General features: G+C 39.4%; 1 protein-coding gene across 1 annotated transcript in view; it reads left to right on the plus strand.

Annotated features, from left to right (window-relative positions):
- Positions 1–25,852, plus strand: part of LOC136860016 (clarin-3) — a 212,772-nt gene that overhangs the window by 179,550 nt on the left and 7,370 nt on the right. The window contains exon 3 of the mRNA XM_067138731.2: positions 4,594–4,729. Within this exon, the coding sequence (XP_066994832.1) occupies positions 4,594–4,729 (136 nt within the window). The remainder of the gene's footprint in view (positions 1–4,593; positions 4,730–25,852) is intronic.

Consider the following 25,852-nt stretch of genomic DNA (forward strand, 5'->3'; position numbering starts at 1 on the left):
GGTACGTACACTTACGAGCAACGTTCACTTCACAGCAGATGTTCAAAGCGACCACCTTGCATTTGCAAACACTTTGCCTCTCGCTGGAGTATACTTTGCCGGACCCTACGCAACATACCTGCATCCACCATTGCCGATGCAGTATGCACGCGAGCTATTAGGTATTGCACATCCATGGGTGGAGCACTATAAACATGTTCCTTTAAGTGTCCCCACAAATAAAAATCTAGTGGATTAAGGTCCGGGGAACGTGGAGGCCAGAACGTTGGACCTCCACGACCAATCCATTTCCCTGGAAACGCTTCATTTAACCAGTTACGCACAGTCCTTCCAAAGTGTGGCGGTGCACCATCATGCTGAAACCATAGCTTTTGCCGAATACTAAGTGGAACGTTTTCTAAAGCGTCAGGCAAAGTATTGCCCAGAAAAGTACGATAGCGGGGCGCATTCGACTTATACGGCAATAAGTAAGGGCCAAAAAGCACTCCTCCCACGATTCCACCCCACAGGTTTATGTCAAAGCCTGCCTGAAAGCCACGTTCACCGGTGACATGTGGGTTGTGGTCAGACCAATAATGGCTGTTGTGATGGTGAAAGTACCTTCCCGAGTGAAGCTACATTCGTCACTCCATATCATATTCTTTATAAAATGTTCGTTATCTTCAACTTGTTGCAAAAGCCATTCACAGAACTGTACTCGTTGAATGCGGTCTTCTGGTCGCTGGTGTTGAGTTAACGTGTAATGATATGGATGCAGTTTTTCGTCGTGCAACATGTCAACAACCAGTGTTTGAGATACCTGGAACTCCCTTGCAATATCACGGGTACTTCGCCGAGGTGGTTGGTGAACGCCTTCAAGAATGTCGTCCTCTGTTTGTGGAGTACGTCTAGTCCTTAGGCGACCTCTGTCCACTAGTGGTGGATGAAGATTACCGGTTTCCCACAGGCGTTGTTCAAGGCGATGAAAACATTCTTATCGGGATGGCGCCTTTGAGGGTATCGTGCTGCATACTCACGAGCAGAAACAGAAGCTTGATTATCGGATGCACCCAACACTAAAAGCATATCGACGTATTCGCCGTTTGTGTACTCCATCAGGAAGCCACCCTACATGCACTTGACACGACCAGTTATGATTATAGTCGACTCATGGATTCAGCTGAATGGATCACACTGTCGTGTGTTCGACTATTGTCATATGACAACAGGATGTTATGCTTACAAACGCAGTTACACGACGGGAGCTAGGGACCTGACGTCACACACACACAAGAAAAAATCAACCTGACGTAGAATCGAGCCATAGCTCCATGGTGCATATGGGTTTGATAACCCAGCAGTCTACTCAGTGAGCTGCGATGGGGGGTACGGTAGAGCGGGGTGATGAACGTTTCTCTCTTACATTCCGATACGCTGCAGGATGTGACAGTGTTGCCAGCTTCTCGTTTTCGACTTGTTTTCCAACAGCACCAGATCCGATTTTGCTATAGAAACTTGTGTCTTGCAATGGGATGAGGATTCGCATGCCGACCTCCAAGTGTGGCTTTTTTGTTCATCCTGTATGAAGGTCTTAGTTGCTCATTATTGTATATATTAAATAGCACAGGGGACAAGACAGTTCCTTGGGGCAAGCCATTCTTTTGGTTTCTCCATCAACTTCAACTTCCTTGAAATTCAACAAAGAACTTACGGTTGTATAATAAACTGGCAATTACTTATATTCCATGTAACCATAATCGTGTCATGTTATAGATCTTCTGGAGTATTGTATAATGTTGAACAGTATCATAGGCTGAAGATAAATAAATAAAAACCACTCCAGGGACAACACCTCTCAAATCCATTTGCTGTGTATTGAGATAAATGGGCAACTTGTGCTGTGCAATTCTTTTGAAATCTGAAGCTTGAGTGTTCAAGTATTATTAAACTATCAATCAGTGATTCATATGAATCAAATGATTCAAGAAAAGCCTTTCGAATACCTTATAAAGGTGACATAGGAGTGAAATAGGTGAATAACTTTTGGGGTTGGATTGTTCTTTCGCGGGCTTCAGGATGACAAGTATTGATGCATATCAACGACTGAGAGACATATTATCAAAGAGGGGCGATCGAGTATAGATGGTTGACAATATCTTGCAGGCTGCGATGTGAAGTATGATGGATGGCCATGATTGAGAGATATAATATCAAAGAGGGGCGATCGAGCACAGATGGTTGACATGATCTTGCAGCTTATGATGTGAAGTACTGATGGATGGCCATGATTGAGAGATATAATATCAAAGAGGGGCGATCTAGTACAGATGGTTGATATGATCTTGCAGGCTGTGATGTGAAGTACTGATGGATGGCCATGATTGAGAGATATAATATCAAAGAGGGGCGATCGTGTACAGATGGTTGACATGTTCTTACAGGTTGTGATGTGAAGTATTGATGGTCATGACTGAAGGACATATAGGAGGCTCTGTTATTAAAGAGGCCTCATCTCATTATATTCTAGAGAACTCATTATTTCATTCGTGGTAATTTCATAGGTCCTGAGTCAGTTTCTCCCTTTCAGTGCACTGAATCCTACACTTGTAGACTCCATATTCCATACAGACATCTCTCAAAAACGAATTGTTAGATGAAAAAAATATTCTTATCAATTTGAGTTTCATTTATTGACAGATATATTTCTGATAATTTGATATTCCCAAAGGGAAGAGAGACTCTCTCTCTCCACTTCAGTGTGAGTAAACCAGTAGCTCAGGATCTAGGTCTATTAGATTTTAGGAAAACCTTTCTAGATTTTGTATTAATAGACTCATCATCATCATCAGTTAACCGTCTCCAGTTTCCCGGGTGCAGTGTATGAGCGCTTGCCAGTCGATTCAGGTACCATTCTTCCTTCTGTATTTGGTTCCAATCCACTCCTCTATGTTCTAAATCTTGTTTGACTTGCTTGATCCATCTCCTTCGAGGTCTGCCTCTAGGTCTTTTTTCCAATCATCCCTTAGCTACTGAGCAAGAATCCATCCACAATATATGGCCATACCATTTCAATCTTGATCTGATTATGGTATTTCATAACAATTCTCTTATTTAAATCTCTTGGTGAATCCTCTCGTTGCGGACCTTATCTCTCCTGGGGTTTTGTAGCATTGTCCGGAGGAGTTTTATTTCTGCAGCTTGGAGTCTACTGTTATCTCTGCCTGTGATAAAAGTTTCAAGGCCATAGGTTGTTATGGGCAAGAAGTAAGCTTGATAAAGGGTTCATTTGGCTAGAATTAGAATCCGGCTGTCCCAGAGAAGGCTTCTAACGTTATGATAAAGGACAGCTCCTCTTTGAACTCTGTTTGTGATTTCAGCATTTGATCAGTTATCTTCAGTGAGGACACTACCGAGGTATTGGAAGTGGCTAAATTCTTGTGGTTTCTGTCTGTCTACTGTGATATCTGCTCCTGACTTTTGTCTGTTGACTGTCATAACAACTGTTTTCTTAAGGCTGATTTTAAGTCCAAATTCCTTAAAATGACAATTCCAAGCATTAATCTTTCCTTGAACTTCTTCCTCATTACCTCCCCAAATCACCACATCATCTGCAAATGCTTTCAATGCACTGTTCTTGCTGTGCTGTTTCACTCCTTTCATGACATCATCCATCACTGTGATAAATAGTAGAGGTGACAGAGCGCTGCCTTGTTGCACTCCTTTACTTGTTACAAACCAGTTGGAATAGCCATTTCCTATCCTTACACAGCTCTGGCAGTGTTTGTACAACATTTTTACTTAATACTGATGAGAGATACTGGAACGTTTGTCCTTCTCAAGCAATCCCAAAGTTTATACCTCAGTATGCTGTCACAGGCTTTTTCTATTAATAGACTTTCTTATAACTATAATCATGTAGTTTAGTTAGGATATGTTAGTGTTGTATGCTTTGTCGTAATAGCAAGCCATAAACTGTAAAGTAATTAAATTAATAATAACGATATTTTATAATGTTCTGATCAGATGATCTCTTTGCTACACAAACACCTAGTAAGTTATCTATTAGCTTGACCATGATTGAACTTATGGAGTCAACACACCTGTAAGGCCTTCGCATCCAAAACAAAGACAGTCCAATTTAACCTGGCAGGCTTGATCAACAAAAAAGAATATAATCATTTCTGTCAGATGCGAAGAGATATTGTTTCAGTATAAGCAGACCCATACTGTTTCAATTTCATTAAGTATAACAACTTGAGACCTATGAAGGGCGGTGGGGCTACGAAGGTCATAAAGATGCCACACCACAACAACATTAGATAATTGTCAACCAGCTCAATTTTAGTACCATATACAAACTTTTAATGTTGTTATTGTATTGTTGTTTTTATCCAGTTTTTTATTAGGATATAACAAGTTTTAAATAAGGAATTTTTACATGCATGTGATTTTAATCTGTAAGCTGAAGAAGAGAATATACTCGATTTTGAATTGTATTGACAAGGCAGACCTTTAAATAATTACAGACCTATCACAGTGTTTAGTTTTTTTTTAAGATTTTGTCCTTGTGATGGAACTAAAATTTCTTATCTAACATAACTCTCTTTGTTTCAGTGTTCTTTGACCTGGCTGCAGTCAGTCTGTGGGCTGTACAGTTCTACCAGAAACTACAGTACAATGTAATGAGTATTGAGGACCGGGACAACATGTGGTCGTCCTCGCAGATGTCAGCCTTTGGTTATTCCTTCTGGTAAGTTGACAGAGTAGTGTACAAGTATAATTCATCGGATTTGGATGTTTAGGACCCAAAAAATCACCTAAATATGCTCTTAAAATAATTAAATAACACCCAGATAATGGAAAATATGACCAAACATAATTTTTGGCACTAGTTCTTTTAGATACAATCTTATTTCACTACTTCAGTTAATTCCCAATTCTTTTAACTGAAATCTGCTAGTCTAACATATACAGGGTCTCCCATATAAAATAAGACCAAATGCACGGTGTTCTTTGCTCTTTGTTACGGCAGGTGACTAAGTCAAACTTATGTTGAGCGCGCCTGTTCTGCTTTAAGCGTATACCAAATATAGTAGAGACAATACACGACACTGAGCGAGATATCGAGGGACAGCTATTGGAGCTCACTCTAGCGGATAGACCTGAACGGTACTGATTCTGTCATAAGAGCACGTGTATTTTTGTGTGAAGTTTTTGGTGATATTTATGCGTTTTCAGTAAGTTGACATAAATAAATAGTAGCGTGTGTCATTCCTTGATGTCTCCTCTCAACATGAGGGGAAAGGTATGTGCTGTGTTTGGCTGCAGTAATTACGAAGTAGAGAAAAATGCGCGCTCGTTCTTCAGGTTCCCTCGTGACAAGAACATGTAAGCAATATTGTGTTTGCATATATATTCTTCCAGTGACAGAGATTTTTATAGTACTTCATAATCTTCTGACCTGCTCGACCCATGTTTTAGCGGGCTTAAAATATAATACGCATATGTTATTGCATAGTGCAGCAGTCCTTCAATACCGAGGTGGTGTTGTAGGTGGGTTTTGAAATGTCACAGAAGCGATTTGGATAAAGTGTACAAGAAAGAAGGGACGTTACGCTTGTATAAGAATTATAAGATCTGTTCAGATCATTTCCAGGCCAGCCACTTTAAAAATCCTCGACTATACAGCCAAGGGTATGTTACATTTTTACTCTAATTGTACGTAAATATTCTTCAAAGCATCACTATCGACAACATTTTAAAACTTTTCTTTCTTTTATTCGTCTACTCAGATTAAAGCCGTGATTTTATAGATTTTCTTTCTGTTAGTAGGCTTCATGTTAAGAGGAAAATTGTCCAGCTATTAAATGTTAATTCATTGCATCTTATGTGTAAGGAATGTGCCGATATTTTTATTGACAAATGTCTTAATGTGATGATACATTGTTTTTAAATGAGGAAAAAAGACAAATCCAACCGTAAGATTTCAGGCAGGTATGCTAAAGCTAAAAAAGTAATGCATAAATGAAAGATCAAGCCATTCCACAGCAGTCCATTTCACACCTTGTTTATATGTATAATTTCAGTCTTTGAATAATAACCTTTTAAATAATTCTTCATTCATTTATCCAGAATTGCTTTAGCAACTTCGAAGTTAATATCTCAATACCACTGTCTTTCTATACGTAATTTATTTATCCATTTCCGTATATACATTTCCATTGATATTTGAATTTAGCGCGATTTGTTCAGGTCAAGTCACTAGGAGCGCCACCGTCGAATTGTCTCCCATTTTAGCAAGGCGAAATCCGTAAGTGTCGTGTATTGTCTCTACTGTATTTGCGTATACACAATCTTATATGAAATTTTACGTTATAAAATATGCTGGAAGTGTCGTACTTCATGGATTATACAGGCTCTGTAACTGGTAACCACATTCTGGCTGATGCGAGTGTGTTCTGCCACTGTAATGTTTCTGATTTCATTCGTTAGGTTTCCTTCCAGTTCCTCGTATGTGTGAGGATTTGTTCGATACACTTTTTCTTTCAGTTTACCCCACAGGTAAAAATCACATACTGTTAGATCTGGAGAACGAGGGGGATAGACTAGAACTGAGCACTCTGTCTGTCTGCAAACGCTTCCTAGATTGTAAGAAGGGGACCTTCTGTTGTATGAGCAGGGCCTGAATCTTGTTGAAACTACCCATGTGATTCTTCTTCTTCTGTTAACTGATAGAAAAATGGCGTCAAAATGTCATTCTTGGTATGTCTCTCCATTTACTGTCATTTCGAAAGAAATAGGCCCAGTTATTGATCTTGCACTAACAGCACACCAAACACCAATCTTCCTATCATAATGAGGGACTTCATAAACATTATTTTATGCACACCAATAGATGAAACCAGGCCTCGTCTGAAAAGAGCACAAGCAGTGAGTCGAGTGATGCAAGATGCCACTCACAATATCTCACTCTTGTGGCTGCATCAGCAGGTTTTAAACAATGGACCCGTGTAAACCTGTACGGTTTGATGGGTAACAACTTTGTAACTCTGTGTGCAGAGGAAACTGAAACCTGTACTTGTTATGCTAATTTTCTGAGTGATTTATTCGGTGACTTATAATGTCATCTAGCCTTTCCTCTGTTAAAACTGTTCATGTGCCCACATGCTTTTTTATTAAGCACTGAGCCAGTAGTTTCAAATGTATTTACAATTATTTGAATCTGTGCTCGCGAAGTTGGCACTTCACCAGAAAATTGCTGAACAAACCATCACGTACCCGTCGAGCGGACTCATACTTGCATACATACGAACACATGATGTTGCAATGATAACTGTCTCACCATGTTAACAGCTGAGATTCAGATTGGCAGCTGATGCTTGTGAGGTCGAACACGCGCACACAGTAAGCAAGGTCAAGAACTATGCGTGTGCCTCCATTACTGCAGTTCACATATTAGAGAGTAAAAACGTCGCTTGGACAGTCTTAGTTTATATTAAACTGTGGAGAGTACCGAAGATATTTTAAATTAATACTGGAATCTTACACACTGGTGACAAAGACTGCATCACTCTTACTGCAAACCAATGAACATGGTATTAGTTATCAGAATTAAGAATGCACCGACAGTTGCCATTGGCACATCATCATCAATGTCCCACTCCAGTCGCCCAGGTGTGGTTAACAAGCCTCCTCCACTCCTTTCTGTCCTTCCACTTTTCCTGCTCCATTACTTCCACCACATCCAATCCAGCTTCTCTAATGTCCTTCCAGATCTGATCCATCCACCTCCTTCTCGGTCTTCCAACAGGTCTCTTTCCCTTAACTTATCTTTCCAATTCCTTTCTTGCTACCCGTTCCTTTCCCATTCTTTTTACATGTCCGAACTATTTCAGTCTTGCTTTCTGTATCTTCTATACTAACGGTTCTATATTTGACTCTTCTCTGATTTTAATATTTTGAATTCTATTTCTTCTTGTCTTTTTAATCGATGTTCTTAAAATTTTCATTTCTGCTGTTTGGGTCTTACTATCTTAATGGAAATTCTAAGTTCCCAAGGAGGGACTTAGATATTTTTCCTTCAATAGAGCATGTCAAAAACAGATCAAATGTAAGGCTTTTCAGGCGTTTGCTCTATTAACCAGCATTTCGTCTTAGGTCTGACACTAGACTCATCAGAGTGGGATGTATCAGACCCTACCCACTGATGCTGAGGTGTATGCAGGTGAACTTATCAGAACCCCATTATAAGAGGCACAGTCTGATAGGATTGATCTGTTTTTTGACATGCTCTATTGGTGGAAAAATATCGAATTCCCTCCTTGGGAACTTAGAATTTCCATTCGGAATTTCTAGGCGGGCAATAATTCCACTGTGGAATTTTATCTCCCGTATGCAGTACCATGCTGTGCCTCTTATATAGGGCTTCTGATAAGTTCACCTGCATCACACGTCACACAACACGCCAACAGCTGACTCTGTACATCCTTATCTCCTCATTTTTGATTCGGCCAGGTGACGCCGCAACTCTACCATCGCACCCAGCCGACCCAACAAAGCATATAGGCCAGACACCAAATCGGAAGTCGGCCTCCCAATATGTACAGCTGTATTGTCCTGGACGTCCAACAATCCATCACTGAAGATACCATCCTATCTGAACTCCGCAAGTCTGGAGTATACAGCGCCACTAGGCTCCATGAAGGTTCTGCACCATCAAACGACGTCCTGCTTTTCTTCAAAACATCCACCGAACGTGACCATCTTCTCGCCACTGGTGCACAAATCTGCCAACGCCTCCATCAAATGGAAGACACTCCCAGCAATATTTTAGAGCAACTCCCGGACTATTCTCCTGAGCCACCTCCTTACACACCCCCGCCACAACCCTTGTCCTTTCCTTACACCACTACTACCACCCTCACAAACTCGCTCACGACTACGGTTACAACCCACCCTATCCCTATCATGACCACTACTTTCACCATGTCTCCCACCTCTACCTCATCAAGTCAAGAACCAGCGCTTGCAACTGACACTACACCCGATACAATGCCGCCACCATCGACCGATTGCACCTGCGTCATCCGAGGAGTGGAACCGCTCTTATCCAACGACGCCATACTTCAAGACTTCCGCCTGACAGGAACACCAGTTCGCCGAGCAACTCGGATTTTCAACGCTACAGGACCTACCCACCTCGTTGGCCTTCATCTGCCGACGCCGGACATCGCCCAGCATTGCATCAACAACGGCATCCATCTTCAAGGCCGCCATCATCACACTGAACCATCTCGCTCTCCTCCCCAACCTGCTAACCGATCTCATACACCCCGTCGCCGTCCCCGGCCGGCTCCTCCTTTCCTTCCACCGAGTCCACAAATCTGTTTTTACCCTCCTCCATCCGGTTTTTCTCCTCTAATACCACACCCAACAAACCCTCTCCACAACTTACTCACTTCCCTGCATAACTTCTCCTGTATCTTTCACATCTTAGCCCTTTCCCTTACCTCTAGCACTAACCCCACCTTCGTCCAACGGCCTTTATATCATCCTACTACGTACTTTTAAATCTGTGTAAAATCTTTTGTACTACTTTGTAACCATCTATGCTAATAAACTCCCCCAACGAAACTCAACACCTAGGCATAGGCACAATTCCCCTCCCATCTCCTACATATTCACATCCTTTACCCACCTCCTTCTTCCGTCACATCTCCCCAACCTGCCCGCATCTCTTGGCCAGAGAGAGGGCGTTACCCTCTAGGTGGCCCGCCCCACTGCTTCACGGTGGGAATGAGAGCATTGTTAGTCTAGTTCACCTGCATACACGCCAGCGTCAGTGGGTAGGGTCTGACACATCCCACTCTGATGAGTCTAATGTCAGACCTAAGACGAAACGCTGGTTAATAGAGCAAACGCCTGAAAAGCCTTACATCTGATCTGTTTTTTCTTACTATCTTGTCTCTTATTAGTTACCAGCGTTTCTAGTCCGTATGTCACAATTGGTATGAAATACTGTTTATATCGTTCTCTTGGGTACTTCGTCATCCCATAAAAGCTCTCTGACTTACTTAGTCTGTTATTAATCTCAGGGTTGATTCCATTACTTACATTAATAATGCTACCCAGAGACGTAAACTGTTCTACATTTTCTAACCATTCTCCGTCTATGTTCACTTGGCTTCTCTTTTTCTTTTTTCTATGACTGCAGTTTTCTTTTTACTAATTACCATTCCAAACTCCTTCAGATTTTCATTCCAAATGTCCAGTCTCCTTTGTAGTTCCTTTTCTCCCTTTCCCCAAATCACCACATCATCTGCAAATACCAAAGCATTCACTTCATCACTACTGATCATCTGTTTTACACGTTTTATGATTTCATCCATCAATAAAATAAACAATAATGGCAACAGTGCACTTCCTTGCTTGAGACCTTTTTTTGTATAAAATGTTTCAGAATCACCACTCCCCACTTTTACATTGCTTTTACTCTCATGATAACAGATTTTCGTTTTGTTAACTAATGATTTTGGTACATTCCTTTTCAATAGGCATTCCCATACATGTTTTCTCTTAACTGTATCTTAAGCTTTTTCCAAATCCATAGGCACAAAAATACAGTAAAATACAGGGTGTCCCAGAAGGAATGGTCAATATTCAGAGATATGACAGGAATTGCAACGGTGTTTTTTCAAGTTACTGTTTTTCTTATCAACATGTAGTTAAACAGCCTGTGCAGAAACAGCAACACATTGCACGTATCAGTGTCCTACAGACACGTGTAAGGTGAACATTACATCAGGAAAACGTGTACCCATTTCAAAACGTCGAAGATGTTGGGTGGATAAGACACATGCATGCGCGCCACTAGCACAAAAACAAACGTACATTAAATGTGCTTTATCTTGGAAACCATTCGGAATAGGGCATATGTCCATATGAAGTTTGTTACTTCAAATGATCGCTCCTGTCATATCCCTGAATATTGACCATTCCTCCTGGGACATCCTGTAGAGAATAGAAAATACATACCTTTCATTCCACATTCATCTCATTGTCAGCATCATTGTGTCTAGCAGCGTTGCTGTGCTGCTGGACATTAAAATGCTTCATAACATTTTAACTTCGCACACTTTGCAGAAGAACGTTTTTCCTTTCATTGAGAAGATTTCCTCTCCAAACTCTTATCACAAAATTTCATAATTTAACACTATTGCTATTTTTTGTATCCTTGTGTTAGCTCTATCACTTATAAATTTAATCACACATACATTTCATATTTGATCCGTATTGACAAGAATTCACACTGGGGTGCATCTATTCAATACAAGTACAAAGCCATGATAGACTTTTAAATTATAACTATAATAAGATTCAAAACAGTAAAAACAGCACTCAATGAGTAACATGTATGTATGTTCAGTCCGTCAGCGATTCCACTGGTGGGATCCTCAACAGCTCTGCCATCCGCTGTCATAGATGGCCTAGGCATCACTGAAGAGTCGTACTAGGGAAATGAGGAGTGAGGTAGTTTCCCGTTGCTTTCCTCACCGAGCCAGAGTTGCCATTACCTATCAGTCTGCCAATCCCACTGAAATGCATACACCAACCGACCCTATGAGCAACATTTTCACACCATTCATAGCAGGGACTGGCTGCATAAGGATTGGCATTACTAGCATCGCTCATTCCTCAGTCACTTTCATATTGTCAAAGCCAAGGATAAGACAGAGACAGATCTATGAAAGTAACAAAATTGCTCTAGCCTATACCAGAAGACATAGTGCACTGTAAACACTAGGTCCTGCCTGCAAAGGGAAAATGAGTAACATAAAATAAAAATGTTGTTTACAATGTTAAAACTTATGATAATAAAAATGTTGGAATACTCTTACAAATATTATGATTGTGTCTATTTATGCATAAATAAAATGAAATCATGAGTTTTAATGTCTATTGTCCGACTCTTTGGCTGATGGTTCAGAGAGTCCCGGGTTCGATTCCCGACCAGGTCGGGGATTTTAACCTTCATTGGTTAATTCCAATGGCCCGGGGTCTGGGTGTTTGTGCTGTCCCAACCATCCCTGCAACTCACACACCACACATAGCACTATCCTCCACCACAATAACACGCAGTTACCTACACATGACAGATGCCTCCCACCCTCATCGGAGGGTCTGCCTTACAAGGGCTGCACTCTATTATTATTATTATTATTATTATTATTATTATTATTATTATTAATGTCCATTAAGTCTTGAGGAATCTCCATGTGAAAATTTACTTACTGTTCTGAAAAGTGAACAGAACTCAGAGACTTCCCCATTTTTGTTTTTCTTTTTAACAAGGCAGTCTCATTGTAGTTCTTCACTGCACGAGGGTCAACATATCTTCAGTTGCTTTTGCATCTCCAAGATTATATTTTTTTGCAGTTTTTTCATGGTAGTAAGAGCTTCGAATTTCATAAATTGAGTCTTTTTCAAAATTCACTGTTAATTTCTTTTTACTGAGCCATGTTTCTAATCTAGACAAGACTGTATTTGCTGCCATTTCTGTAGACATATGGTCAAAATCATTAACAATTATGTTCGTACTATGAGAAGGGCTGAGAAGTAGAGGAAGAATTCTTCTTTTCTCGAGTGTCCGAAGACGAGACCCAACATAATATATGTTCATTCTGTGTCATTGTAGGTCAGAAAATGGAGAGTTTATTTGTCTTTCTTTTTTGTTTGCCTTTTTCAGCATTTTTTGTAATATTGCTCCTTTTTTAGGTCTTACCGTGTTCCTTTGTGACTTCACCTTCTTTCGACTACACTTTTACTGTAGGGTGCTATTAGTTTATTAATATTATCAAATATTAAACAATTTAGAATTTATCATTATTACCATATGCATGTTAGACATGTTTCGCCTTTCATAGAAGGCATCATCAGTTACTGTACCTCCTCAAGGTTAAATCAGGTATGATTTATATCTATATATATAAAATAGGAGTTTTGTCTGTACATTGCTCAGAATTTGAAAAGAATGGTATTTCTGTATCGATCATGTCCACAGTAACAAGAAAATGCATTTTTTTACTTTTCCGTAATTTCTGTCTGTCTGTCTGTCTGTCTGTCTGTCTGTCTGTCTGTCTGTCTGTCTGTCTGTATGTATGTATGTATGTACACGCATCACGAGAAAACGGCTGAAGAGAATTTATTGAAAATCGGAATGTAAAGTCGGGTGATGAACCGCTATAATCTAGGCTATAAATTATTATAATCACGCTGAGTGAAATGGTAGTTTAGGGGAAGGCCTGAAATTTAATTCTCAAATATTTATGTTATTAGTGGTCCTATCTTAATGAAAACTGGTATATAAAGTTCTAAAATAAGTCGCTACAATATAAATTATAAATAATATATATTCACTCTGAAAGAAATGGTAGTTTAGGGGAAGGCCTAAAATGTTAATCGCAAATATTTATGTTATTAGTGGTCCTATCTTAATTAAAATAGGTATACAAAGTCGACGAATAAGTCGATACAATCTACGCCATAAATATTCGTATTCACGCTGAGAAAAATGGTAGTTTAGGGGAAGGCCTAAAATTTAATTCTCAAATATTTGTTATTAGTTGTCCCAACGTAAATAAAATCGGTATGCAAATTCGGGGAATAAGTTACTACAATCTAGGCCATAAATAACTTTATTCACGCTGAGTGAAATGGTAGTTTAGGGGAAGGCCCAAAATGTAATTCTCGAATATTTGTGTTATTAGTGGTCTCAGCGACAATTACTATATAAATAAAGTTACATAGTATTAAATTTCCGATCATTTATGTCTTATACATTTTGACCATACCGGCTATGATAACGGAGATATTCATGAATATGGATTTTTGTTGCTGAGATCATATCAGCGCCGTCACGAGAAAATGGGTAAACAGAATTGAATGAAAATCGGTATGTAAAGTCGGGGAATAAGGAAGTACAGTCTACGCTATAATTAATTTTATAAGACGGCCTTATATTACAGAGTCGAAAGAAAACTGAATGTGAAGGCCTACAATACAGAAAGCTCATAACATTGATCAACAATAACATTACATTGACCATTGTTTGTTGTGTCTGTTGCCATTCGTCTCCGATAGATGGGATTACTCACAGAACACCAATATAAAACAGAAGTGCACAGTCCATGTTAGAGCTTGGAAACAAAGATGACCGAAGCGCTCCTAGTGGTCTGGATCCTAAGTGATAGCACGGCCGGATGGATCCCTTGCTGCGCTAGCGAGAGCTACGCATCAAGTTGGCCGTGGTTATAGGTATGAGAATCTTAGCTTGCAAAGTACCTCGTGGTATGTGAACTTTCGTTTTTTTATATATAGGATATTCCGCCTCCCCACACGTTTCTCAATATCTTAACATGTTGAATAACATGTAATAGTCTACATTTTTTATCTCATAATGAATATGGCGTGACTGAGCAATATGTTTTACTACTGGTTCATAAATTACTTTGTATTTTCAGACTTTCGTATACATAATGAAACGAAATTCAGTATGTTAAAATACTGTACTGAGAAACGTGTGGGGACACAGGATATTCTAAATAATAAAACGAAAGTTTTCATGCCAGGAAGTACTCTGCAAGCTAAGATTCTCATACCTATCACCTTGGCCAGCTCACTAAATTCGGAAACCTACAAGCTGAAAAATAAACTTCGTCATTGGGAACAGGACCACAACGTCGCATACAATGACATTGTGTGTTCAGTTTGGAATGAGGAGCTTTGAGTGGATTGAATTCTGTGGGAGAAACACTAACATAACCTTATCAAACAATAAAAACAAAATCATGATGACATTTGAAGTTTATTGAATTACAACTTCATTAATACAATGAAAACACTACAAACATTTTAAATGACAACAGGAAAAGCAGAGAAATGATAGGTACATGAAAGAAGACAATCAGTCATCAGCGATCTGCGTTTAGAGTTGTCGCTGAGGTGGTAGTTCCATTACAATGTTTACCACCAATACAAGTCTTCAAATTGCCTAGGCCATCATCAGTTAATGAAGACTGCAGTACCATGGTTTCAGCAAAAGTACAAGCATCAGCAAAATATATATATCTTCACTATAGACGGTTATACCCTTCACCATTCACCCTACAATCCTCTGTGAATTAACCATGTCTCTTCAAAGCCCTCTTTTCGCAACTAGCTCTGTGGTTTCCTTTAGTTCTACACCTCTGACTTTTAAGTGTTGGTGGTGGTGATTATTGTTTTAAGAGGAAGTACAACTAGGCAACCATCCTCTATATAACACTAATCAGAGGGAAGAAATGGAAGGGACGCAACACTTTGAAAAGTGAAGATATCGGCCAAAGGAAGATAAAGGCCATGAAAATGAAAGACTTCCTAGGATTCGCAACCTAGTACCGTCAGGGTCGAAAAGAACAAAAGCTGACCAAGGGAGGTCTGATAAAATAGATGAAAGCGAGGTGCCTGACAAGTAATTGGACGCAATGCCAGTACTCAGCTAAGGGCCCCGTGGTCACCAACCCACGCTCCCATGTTTGGAGCCACTAGAGCCACTTTTAGTCGCCTCTTATGACAGGCAGGAGATACTGTGGGTGTTATTCTATCCCCCCCAAAGGTGAACCTGACCTTAAAATCCCCGAGAACTCTGTCTAATCATTGTTCTGATCTCATCCTACCTCTCTTACCCTCCATAACTAAGTTCATTATTCTCCTAGGAATCATCTTCAACCATTAGTTCCTCCTGTGGGTGGGGGCAATAGAACAAAACCCACAATATCCCCTGTCATAAGAGGCGGCTAAAAGGGGCCCTGGAATTGGGAACGTGGGTTGGCGACCACGAGGCCCTTAGCTGAGTCCTAGCATTGCTTCCACTTACTTGTGCCAGGCTCCTCACAGTCTATCCTATCCAACTTCCCTTGGTCAACTCTTGTTCTTTTCTAACTCAGATGGTATTACATATGGAGGTCTAGGGAGTATTTCATTTTCCAGCCCCTTGTGACCCTTTTCTTTCTTTGACAGGTTCCTTCATTTTTCAAAGTGTCGGATCCCAGGACCAATTGCTAGGCCACTCAACCTTTGCCCATGGTTCACGAACTAGGATGTGACTACAGAAACCCACACCATGAACCCATGCAGTATATACAGATAATATTTACAACCACACAAGTCTTAAAATTCCTCAGCCTACATACGACAATGTGTAACCTAATCAATGAAGGAGAAGCAGTATACAATAGGCTATACATATATACTGTAATGCTTACAACCACACAAGTCTTCAAACCAAAATACCTAGGCCAACACATGGCATACAATCAACCAATGAAGAAAATATATTGGTGCCAGCAAATGCGACAAGCAATCATACAGTCTATACAACTGCACAAGTCTTAAAACTACCTAAGCCTGCGTATAGCTAACCTGATAATAAATTCTAGCAAAATTAACACTGTTTACATACACAATTGTTACTGGCATTTGAATTTTTTTAAACGTTTTTGTCATGTCCAGCTGAATACTTTTCCTCAACCAAATGTTTACACTCTTTTAAATGAGAAATGGAAGAGCTGCCTGCAAAATTACATTTTCAAGACAATGTTTCCTACAAAAGGAGTAAGCTGCCTGGTGAATAAACCTTTAAAGCTATTATCTAATGCTTCTGTATGACCATATTTGTCCAAAAATATATACAATGGGTCATGAATATGAAGCAGAAAATCGTTCAATTGTTTACTGGCATACTGCAAGTTAGCTGATGAACTGTTTTCTTTGAAATATGTAAATAAATGGCCTTCAGTCAAGTTAGGTAAATATAGATTTCCCTTGCAAACATCACACTCATTATTTATACCTAAAACTTTCAAAATATATCCTTCTACATATGTCACAGCTTGATTGTCCTCTAATAGTTCAGAGTGGGATTCACTGGTCTGACTTGAGACAGTAATTTATACCTTCACAATCAACAGAGCCAGTGCCACTTACGTACTCCTGGACTGTCATCATCAGCACTTTTAAAAACTGATATAAATTGCTAAGGGGAAAACAATTATCACTCTCACACTTACCCATATTCTTGAAGGGCAAAGCCGTATTATTTCCAATACAAGTTTTTAAAAGCATTACAAACTGAAAACATGTGGATTTGTGTAGGAAATGCCATGCTGTCATATGTAATATAATGCATTCTCTAAGGGCTCCTGGTTGAGAGCTTTCATATTACCTAAAATACCTGAATCCTACTTTCTTCTACCTATTCCAAAAATAAATTAATAGATCTTATAGTAATCTGCCACCCATCAATGAAACTGAATGTGCATGTCTTATCTCTACCAGTTTTAAGGTCTCTTATTTTCCAGGTACCTATCTCTTTTAGAATAGTGTTCCAAAACTCAATGTGTGGAGAATTTCCTGAAAGGGCACATCTATACATCTTACTTTCATGGGCATTCTGGTTACAACTGTTCAAAGATCCAGAAGGTTGTCACTTGCTTCTACAAATTCTGCTGTGTATATAGCTTCTGAGAGCAACACTGAGTAGCTACAAATGTTTCAATTACAGCTGCCACAATATGGCTTAACTGTGCAGCAGCAACTTTAACTTTCATTCACATAGCTATCCTGGAAGTTGAAATGTTTTCTCAGTTTGGGAAAAAAGAACACATTTATAGGAAGGGGAGTTAGGGATTGCAATAACTTACCAAGGGAAATGTTCAATAAATTTCCAATTTCTTTGAAATCATTTAGGAAAAGGCTAGGAAAACAACAGATAGGGAATCTGCCATCTGGGCGACTGCCCTAAATGCAGATCAGTATTGATTGATTGATTGATTTAAATCTTTTCCCTTGGTCAATATTGAATATTGAATGTATTTAAATGTTACCACCCTGTGATCATTAACCTGAATCTTATTTTCAATTAAGGCACTTCTGGTATTTTTCAGAAGGGGAACATGATACATGACAACAATTGGTTCACTATTCACAAGAAAATGGAATGGACTGGGTCTATCTAAATTACCTTGACAATGCTTTCTGATTTCTCGAGCCATGGTCACAAATTGTGCAAACAACTTTCAACCCTTACTTATAACAAATTCTATCAGCTGTTGTAAGGCTACATTACATGCTGGTACTGAATTTGTGGTGAAATAATAGGCAGTTACACTATGTGTTTCCAAGTTCTGTGAATACCTCTTAACATGAAAACTAATGCATGATTTGCTAGAGCAGATGGCCTTCCTAAAGGACCAAGATCTTCATACCGACATATACCTTGTTTATTAGCCTCATAATATAACCCCTTTTCTAATGACATTTCATCAAATAGGAGGGCACATTATTTATCAATATCAGAGGAAAGATTATCGAGTAACCAAATATTGATATATGCAAGGCCCACATTTATAAATTGAAAGTGCCATAACCTTATCCTCATTCTACCACATACCAGACAGAGCTTTGTTAGCTTCTGTAACTGAGCACAGATATAAATGATTTACTGACAAAAAATGATAGGCCTACTCACCTTCATCCGTAATAGTTTGTGTGTTTTCTCCAATCTCTACCACTTCAACATCAGTTAATACTGACAGATCTAGATTACAAATCCTGTTTGTGAAATTACTGAAATTTCATTTAGGCCTACATTTCTATTTTATGCCATGCTAATACTTGACACAGGCATGTCCAAGTTACAGGGATTATAGGGGATACTTTCCAGATGTTTAATATGAAGATAAAGTTGGAATTCAAGAGGACAGATTGGGGAAAATATTAATTTATAGCACAAGGAGTAAGGGATTGGAATAAATTATCAAGGGAAATGTTAAATAAATGTCCTGAAAATATCAAAGAAAAAGCCAGGTAAACAATTCATAGGTAATCTGCCACCTGAGCAATCACCCTAAATGCAGATCATTGATTGATTGAATAACATTATAATTTAATTGGTGCCTAGTGTGCCGTAGTTAATAAGGTCCCTCTCAAGAAAATGAACTTCACAAACATAAAAACTAGAACAATTTACACCATCACTCACACGACACACATGCTTCCACTGCTTCAGATAATCCTTATTTATAAAAATGCTTATTCTTGATGTTGAGATTGCCAGTCATATCGACATAATAGCCACTTGTACATGCTGAAAACTTGCAGGAGTACTTTAACCTCAAGGTGTTACCTCCCTGAAATAAAGAACATGACGTTTATAAACGAAGTTTCAATACCGAAAACAAAGAAATGGAAGGAATGAAAAAGTATACTTTAATACACTATTTACAATTATATTTCCATAGCTTACCTTCGCTGTACTTAGCATCTTCGGGCAGAAAATAACAATGTTTTTGTTCTGGTTACATGTAGCTTACAATGAAATTGCAAAACTACAGAACGCAAACATACAGCAACACTTGGACATTAAGCGTACCGTATCTAAAAACTTGTTCCTTCTTCGTCGCAACTTCTCATAACCATACACAATTAAACAGTATTAAACAGTACAGAACTGAATCGCCATTTTTCATTTTACGAGCATAGGCCACGAGGCAAGTCAGCCAATCAAGACGCGACTCTACACCCTGCAGCGCTTCCAAGTGGTCTGGAGCTGAGATATGGCCTGTTGTACTTTTGTCGTATCTCACCTTCACCCGGGATTACTGCTGTATACCGAGTTTTTTCTTTAAATCTGCTCTACGTCGCGCCGACACAGATAGGACTCATGGCGACGATGGGATACGAAAGGGCTAGGAGTGCGAAGGAAGCAGCCCCTATGTTAAATACGTTACAGCCCCAGCATTTTCCTGGTGTGAAAATTGGAGACCACGGAAAACCATCTTCAGGGCTGTCGACAGTGGAGTTCAAACCCACTACCTCCCGGATCCAAGCTCACAGCTATGCGCCCCTAACCGCACAGCCAACTCACCCGGTCGTACCGAGTATAACAGACTGCCTGAAAATTGGCAGGAAGTAGCTGGGGAGCTAGATAAATTTCTGATACTACTGATACGTAACAAACTGGTTCATCATAGCATTCGTGCTATTCAATTCCTACTCTGAGGCACTGATTGGAATGAACAGTGTGCATATTTAAAGGAATAATGGCAGAGAAGTGTTCACGGCTGTCTGCTGTCTGGTCATTGCAGCACTAGAACTTTGGACTGTTAGATCGGCACCGTAGTACTGTTCGTTAAAAGTGAGAAAATATGCGGTTTATTAATTTTGATTGAGTATTTTATATAACATTGCTTTTAATCACTACATTCCTTCTGACGACTTCAGGTAGGAAAACCACATAGACAGTCTTTCTGAGAATCCCGTAGCGAAGCACGGGTACATCAGCTAGTTAAATTATAATTACAGGTACTAAGAATTAATATTAAAATATTTACAGTAGGAGCAGTCTAACGAGAAAAAATCAATGTTCGGTATTAATATGAATAAGACATATCAGCCGTTGGCTGTTGATTACTAGTTGTGTAACAGCGTCCATCAGCAGAGGTCCGACTTGAAATTTTGACACTACACTATTTGAAATGTTAGGAAATGTAATTACAAAGGTTTATATTGACATATTTACATGGGAGCAGTCCAAGGAAACAGGTACTAGCACTCGGCACCAATGCGTAAAACCACAATATCAGCCGTTGGGTGCTGATGATTATTTGTGACAAAGATACAATACTCAGTATTAATGTGCATTACAACTTATCAGTCGTTGGCTGTTGATTATTAGTTGAACAAGGCACATAACAGTGTCCATCAGCAGAGGTCCGACATGAAACTTTGTCACTACACTATTAGAAATATTAGGAAAAGTAATTACTAAGATTTATATTACCATATTTACATGGGAGCAGTCAAGGAAAAGTAATACAAGTCCAGCACCCATGCGTATAACTATATTTCTGCCGTTGGTTGATGATTACCAGCTGTGACAAGGTAACTACACAGTGTCTAGCTTTTTTTCAGTTTACGACTACGCTCCTGAATGGGGCCTCATTTGGCAATCTCTCGAAGTGCTGGAATGTTTTTCCTAGCATTCCAAATGATGTAATATTTGATTTCTGAAGTCAGATCACTGCTGCTAGACACTGTGTAGTTACCTTGTCACAGCTGGTGATCATCAACCAACGGCAGAAATATAGTTATACACATGGGTGCCGGACTTGTATGACTGCTCCCATGTAAATATGATAATATAAATCTTAGTAATTACTTTTCCTAACATTTCTAACAATGTAGTGTCAAAGTTTCATGTTGGACCACTGTTGCTGGATGCTGTTAGATGCCTTACACAACTAGTAATCAACAGCCAACGGCTGATATGTGTTATTCATATTAATACCGAACATTGTTTTTTTTCTCGTTAGACTGCTCCTACGGTAAATATGTTGATATTAATTCTTAGTACCTGTAATTATAATTTAAATATAAATCAGGTACCGGTACCTGATTTAATCTTGAGGAGGTACAGTGACTGATGATGCCTTCTATGAAAGGCGAAACATGTCTCACATTCATTTGGTAATAAATTCCTTATTGTTTAATATTTGAATGTATTGAGTAGGTTATAATATTAATAAACTAATAGCACCCTGCAGTATAGTGTCTTCAATATGGATCCATAATTATATTTATCACCTGCTACATCTTTACTGCCAATTCTCAGTTTGAATCATCATTACTCCAAGTGTCACCTCTTAAATATTTTTTTCTCATTTAAACCACATCTGAAAAGACAGAAAATGAAATCAAAAATGAAACCAGTTCTTTAAATAAACCAGGGGTATCAAATTATGTGCAAGATAAGTGAAATATTGAATGGAGAAAATTTTGTTGTGAGTGTTTTTGGAGAGAAGTATGAACCCTTAACATCCGTTGACGTGAAGAGAAGTTTCTTTAGGTGGTTGTCCTCTCTAACACAACTTCTCAATTTTGTCGCTGCCCTCCTGACCAATTAAAATAAGACAAACACACCTAGCCTACATTGGAAACAATCATCGAAAACGGGACCGCTAAATTGAGAAGACTGCTATTCTAAAATCAATCAGTCAATCACTACTGATCTGCAATTAGGGCAGTCAGCCAGGTGGCAGATTCCCTATCTGTTGTTATCCTAGCCTTTTCTTAAATAATCGCAAAGAAATTGGAAATTTATTGAACATTTCCCTTGGTAAGTTATTCCAATTCCTAACTCTCCTTCCTATAAATGAATATTTGCCGCAATTTGTCCTCTTGAATTCCAACTTTATCTTCATATTGTGATCTTTCCTACTTTTAAAGACACCACTCAAACTTATTCATCTTATTCGTCTACTGATGTCCTCCCATGCCATTCAGCAGCGTTTTTCCATCACGTTGTCACATACATTTCACCTGGCACGTTGTCTCCTCTCAAACTTGAATTCTCAAGCTTTTTCGCTCCCCTCCTAGCAATTCGTGGTGATAGTGACTCTATAAAGACAGACTGTCAGTTCTGAATTTTCAACACAGTGATTTCGTCCTGTTTTTTTTTTTTTTTTAATTGTATCAAACTGCATAATTTTTAGACTAAGAGATCCGTAAACTCACTATAAGCACTTATTGTTCGTTTCCGTCTGTATCATTTGTTTTCATTTCTCTTCTTCTTAGGTTTAACACACTTTTTAGATTCAATTATGTATAATAGACATAATATGGGCTTTTGGGCTTATGCTGTGTCAAGAAAATAAGGTGAAATTCTTTATGTTTCGCAGAGAACTGTGCTCTGCGTCATCAGAAGAAAATCTCGACTGTCCACGAGAAAGGCTTCTTAAACAATGAGCTTTGAAATCTAGACGTTAGAATAGAAGTGAAAATACGTTCATTCTTCACCAGATGGCTCCCCGGATGCAGTACAGCGCTAGCGTTGGAAGCGGCGTCTGACGGAACCATCAGAATCCGTCTAAGAGGGTCACATAACATGTGTACGTAACATATGACATTGGCAGGTTTACGACATTGACAGAAGCCTGGAATGAAAATTTTGGCGATGAGGAACGTACGAATTTGGAAAACACCGAGATGAAATAACAATAGTAAAGTGACAGGGAAGGGAACTGCCTACGTAAATCCTTAATGGCTGGCAACCAGGTATTACTTAATTCATAGCCAGTGTCCCTATCGAAATTAAGTAATACCTTGAAGCCTTACGAATCAAACCTGGAATTTAACGCAACATAAGACCCTGAATTAAATCAGCCAATGCACACAAATGATCCTCAACCGAGTATCAGTAGCACTGATACTCGACCAAATAGTACTCGTTCGGTGCCCACGACTGATACTTGACACATACCTGCCAACCCTTCCGATTTACCCGGAAACTTTCCGTTTTTAAACTCGTCTTCCGATTTTCCGATTTAATTTTAATTCTTCCTATTTTTTGACCAATATAACCTCCAGTACGGTCAATACTCTTCCCCTAGGATAAAGGATAAATTCTTATGTGCTTATGTGCTCATTTTCAAGGGTATGTATTTGATGCTTTATTTCGCGAGTGTATAGTCCGTCGCCTTCGTGTATCGTGTTTCCTGCCCGCTACAGCAGCACGTGTGCTTTACGGCTGGATATTCGGGACGGCAATCGTCCTACAAGTAAGACAGGCTAGTGCGCGCTAGCGACTCAGTTAATCGGGACGAAAGATTGAGTTTCTTATTGTGTGGTTCGCGCTCTGTTATTAACATCGTTTCTGTGCGTAATTTCGTTGGGAGTTGTAGGCCACGTGTTTTTTCTAGCGGTTCTGTACTTTTCCCCGTGTCAAAGTCGTATGCTAATAATAATGTATGGGTACCGATCTGTTTTGTGTGTGGTAGTATTGCGCATTTCAATGCATTTTTGTTCATTCTTACTTCATAATTTTAATGAGTTGAATGTATTTCAGGGAGTTGTATCGGTGACAGTTTCTGGTATTTTCACTTCACGTTATGGCCAAAAACATAACTAACATCTCCAAGTGTTCAGAGATACGTATAAAATTAAATTTCTGTTCGTTTTACAGTCTTAATAAAAGACATTATTATGCGTTTCATTGCATGTGTCGGTGTGATATAAATACAGTGGAAGCTTGATATCTCGAATCACCTCGGGAGATAAATTTTATCTCGAGTTATCGAAATTCCAAGATATAGAGAATACCGTTTTTGAACATGTATACTGGTATCTCGTAAATGAATCATGTGTCTACGGGCTTTTACTGAATATATTATTTTTAAAAGTACTTAAAATATACAAAGAAAGTATTTTACGGCATCACTTTAATTATAACACTGATTATAGTAGGTAACTTTTTAGAAGGCAGGATACAGTACATACAGCAGTGAAACAAGAAACAGCTCCGTTAACACCTTTGGAAAAAATCCGTTAGTCTCTTCTGTTTGTTGTGGTTAACCTTTCCTCCGTTCACGTTGAAACTTCTCGTCAATACCACGCAGCCGAGTTTCGTAAATGGAGCTTGTCATCCGCGACTTCTGGGCTTGCTTTCGTACGTGACCGGTAATTAATTGACATCCGAGAAACAGCGACGCTTTGCCCATTTTCCGATCACTAGAAGTTCGAGTTTTTCGGTTCCCGTAGTTCCCAGCTTCACTGTAACCCTATCTTTACTTGTTAACTGTTCCTCACAAATTCCGTATTGCAGAGTTAATGTTGCACAAAATTCGAGGTACAGAGTATTTTTGCTTCAAGGGAGGAAATTTTTGCTTCGAGAAATCGATAAATTCGTGTAACCGAATTTCGAGTCCATCCATCCATTATCCAAAGGCTAAGCCTTGTCGCTGCAATCACATCCCACGGTCTTCAGCAGTCCTTTTCATGGTGACATAGGAAGCAAAATCCAGCTGAGTGATTATGTTCGTAATGTATGACAGACGTGGTCTTCCTCTCGACTTCTCCCCTAGGACCTTTCCTTCGAAGAGATTCTGGAGAAAGGGGTCATGTCGTAGGGCATGTCCATGAAATTTAGCTTTCCTCTGTGTTGAACGCCATGTGTTTTCTTTCGTCAGAGGTCAGCACAATCAGACTGCTACAGCCCCAGTGGAAGGGGGACAGAGTCACGCGCCTCACCGGCGTCAGTGAGTTCCGAGACTTGGACGAGCGCGGGTAACGGTATTGTGTTTGTGCGCTACAACATGGACCACGGCGTCCTAATGTATATTTTGTACAGTGTAAATAGTTTTGTGAATAAATGAAGTATGTAATGTACATTATGTTGGCCTTCCCTTTGCACTTAATGAAGTACATATCGTGGACTGTGGGAAGAACTAGGCCTCGTTCAACACGAGTAAGCAACTCGAAAACGAGACCGAACATTTTGGTCCTCCAGTGCCCGATGTGATTCAGTAACGATATTACATCTCATAATCTGCGCGTTTAGGCCTATTAGTGATTACAGTTTATTTACAAGTGTTTACATTTGTGAAGTACGAATGTGTTCGTTTTACCGCCAAACTTACAACCACCCACGTGCTAAGTACTGCGCAGTAAGGTACAAATGAGTGACTTCAACTAACGTGCCGCGTATGTGATTCACAACCATTTTCTACATGAAACACTGTGACTTGTGATGTGATTAACTGAGTTCTAATACAGTTCTCATTCATTTTAAACTTCGAGATTGAAGCGTGTGTTGCCGCCATATTGCGCGGAAGAATACAGTCTTGCCAACACAATTGGTGGAGATTCCAAGGAGTAATCCAGATCCGTAGCAGTAGTTCCAGAAGTGACCACCAGAGTGCAGCCCAGCCGCGCAGTGCTCTTTGGTTTTCAGCCCTGCTGTGGAAGGATACATCCTCCTGATCTGTAAGTAGTCTGGCAT

Source organism: Anabrus simplex, chromosome 1, assembly GCF_040414725.1.
Source record: "Anabrus simplex isolate iqAnaSimp1 chromosome 1, ASM4041472v1, whole genome shotgun sequence".
Lineage (NCBI taxonomy): Eukaryota > Metazoa > Arthropoda > Insecta > Orthoptera > Tettigoniidae > Anabrus > Anabrus simplex.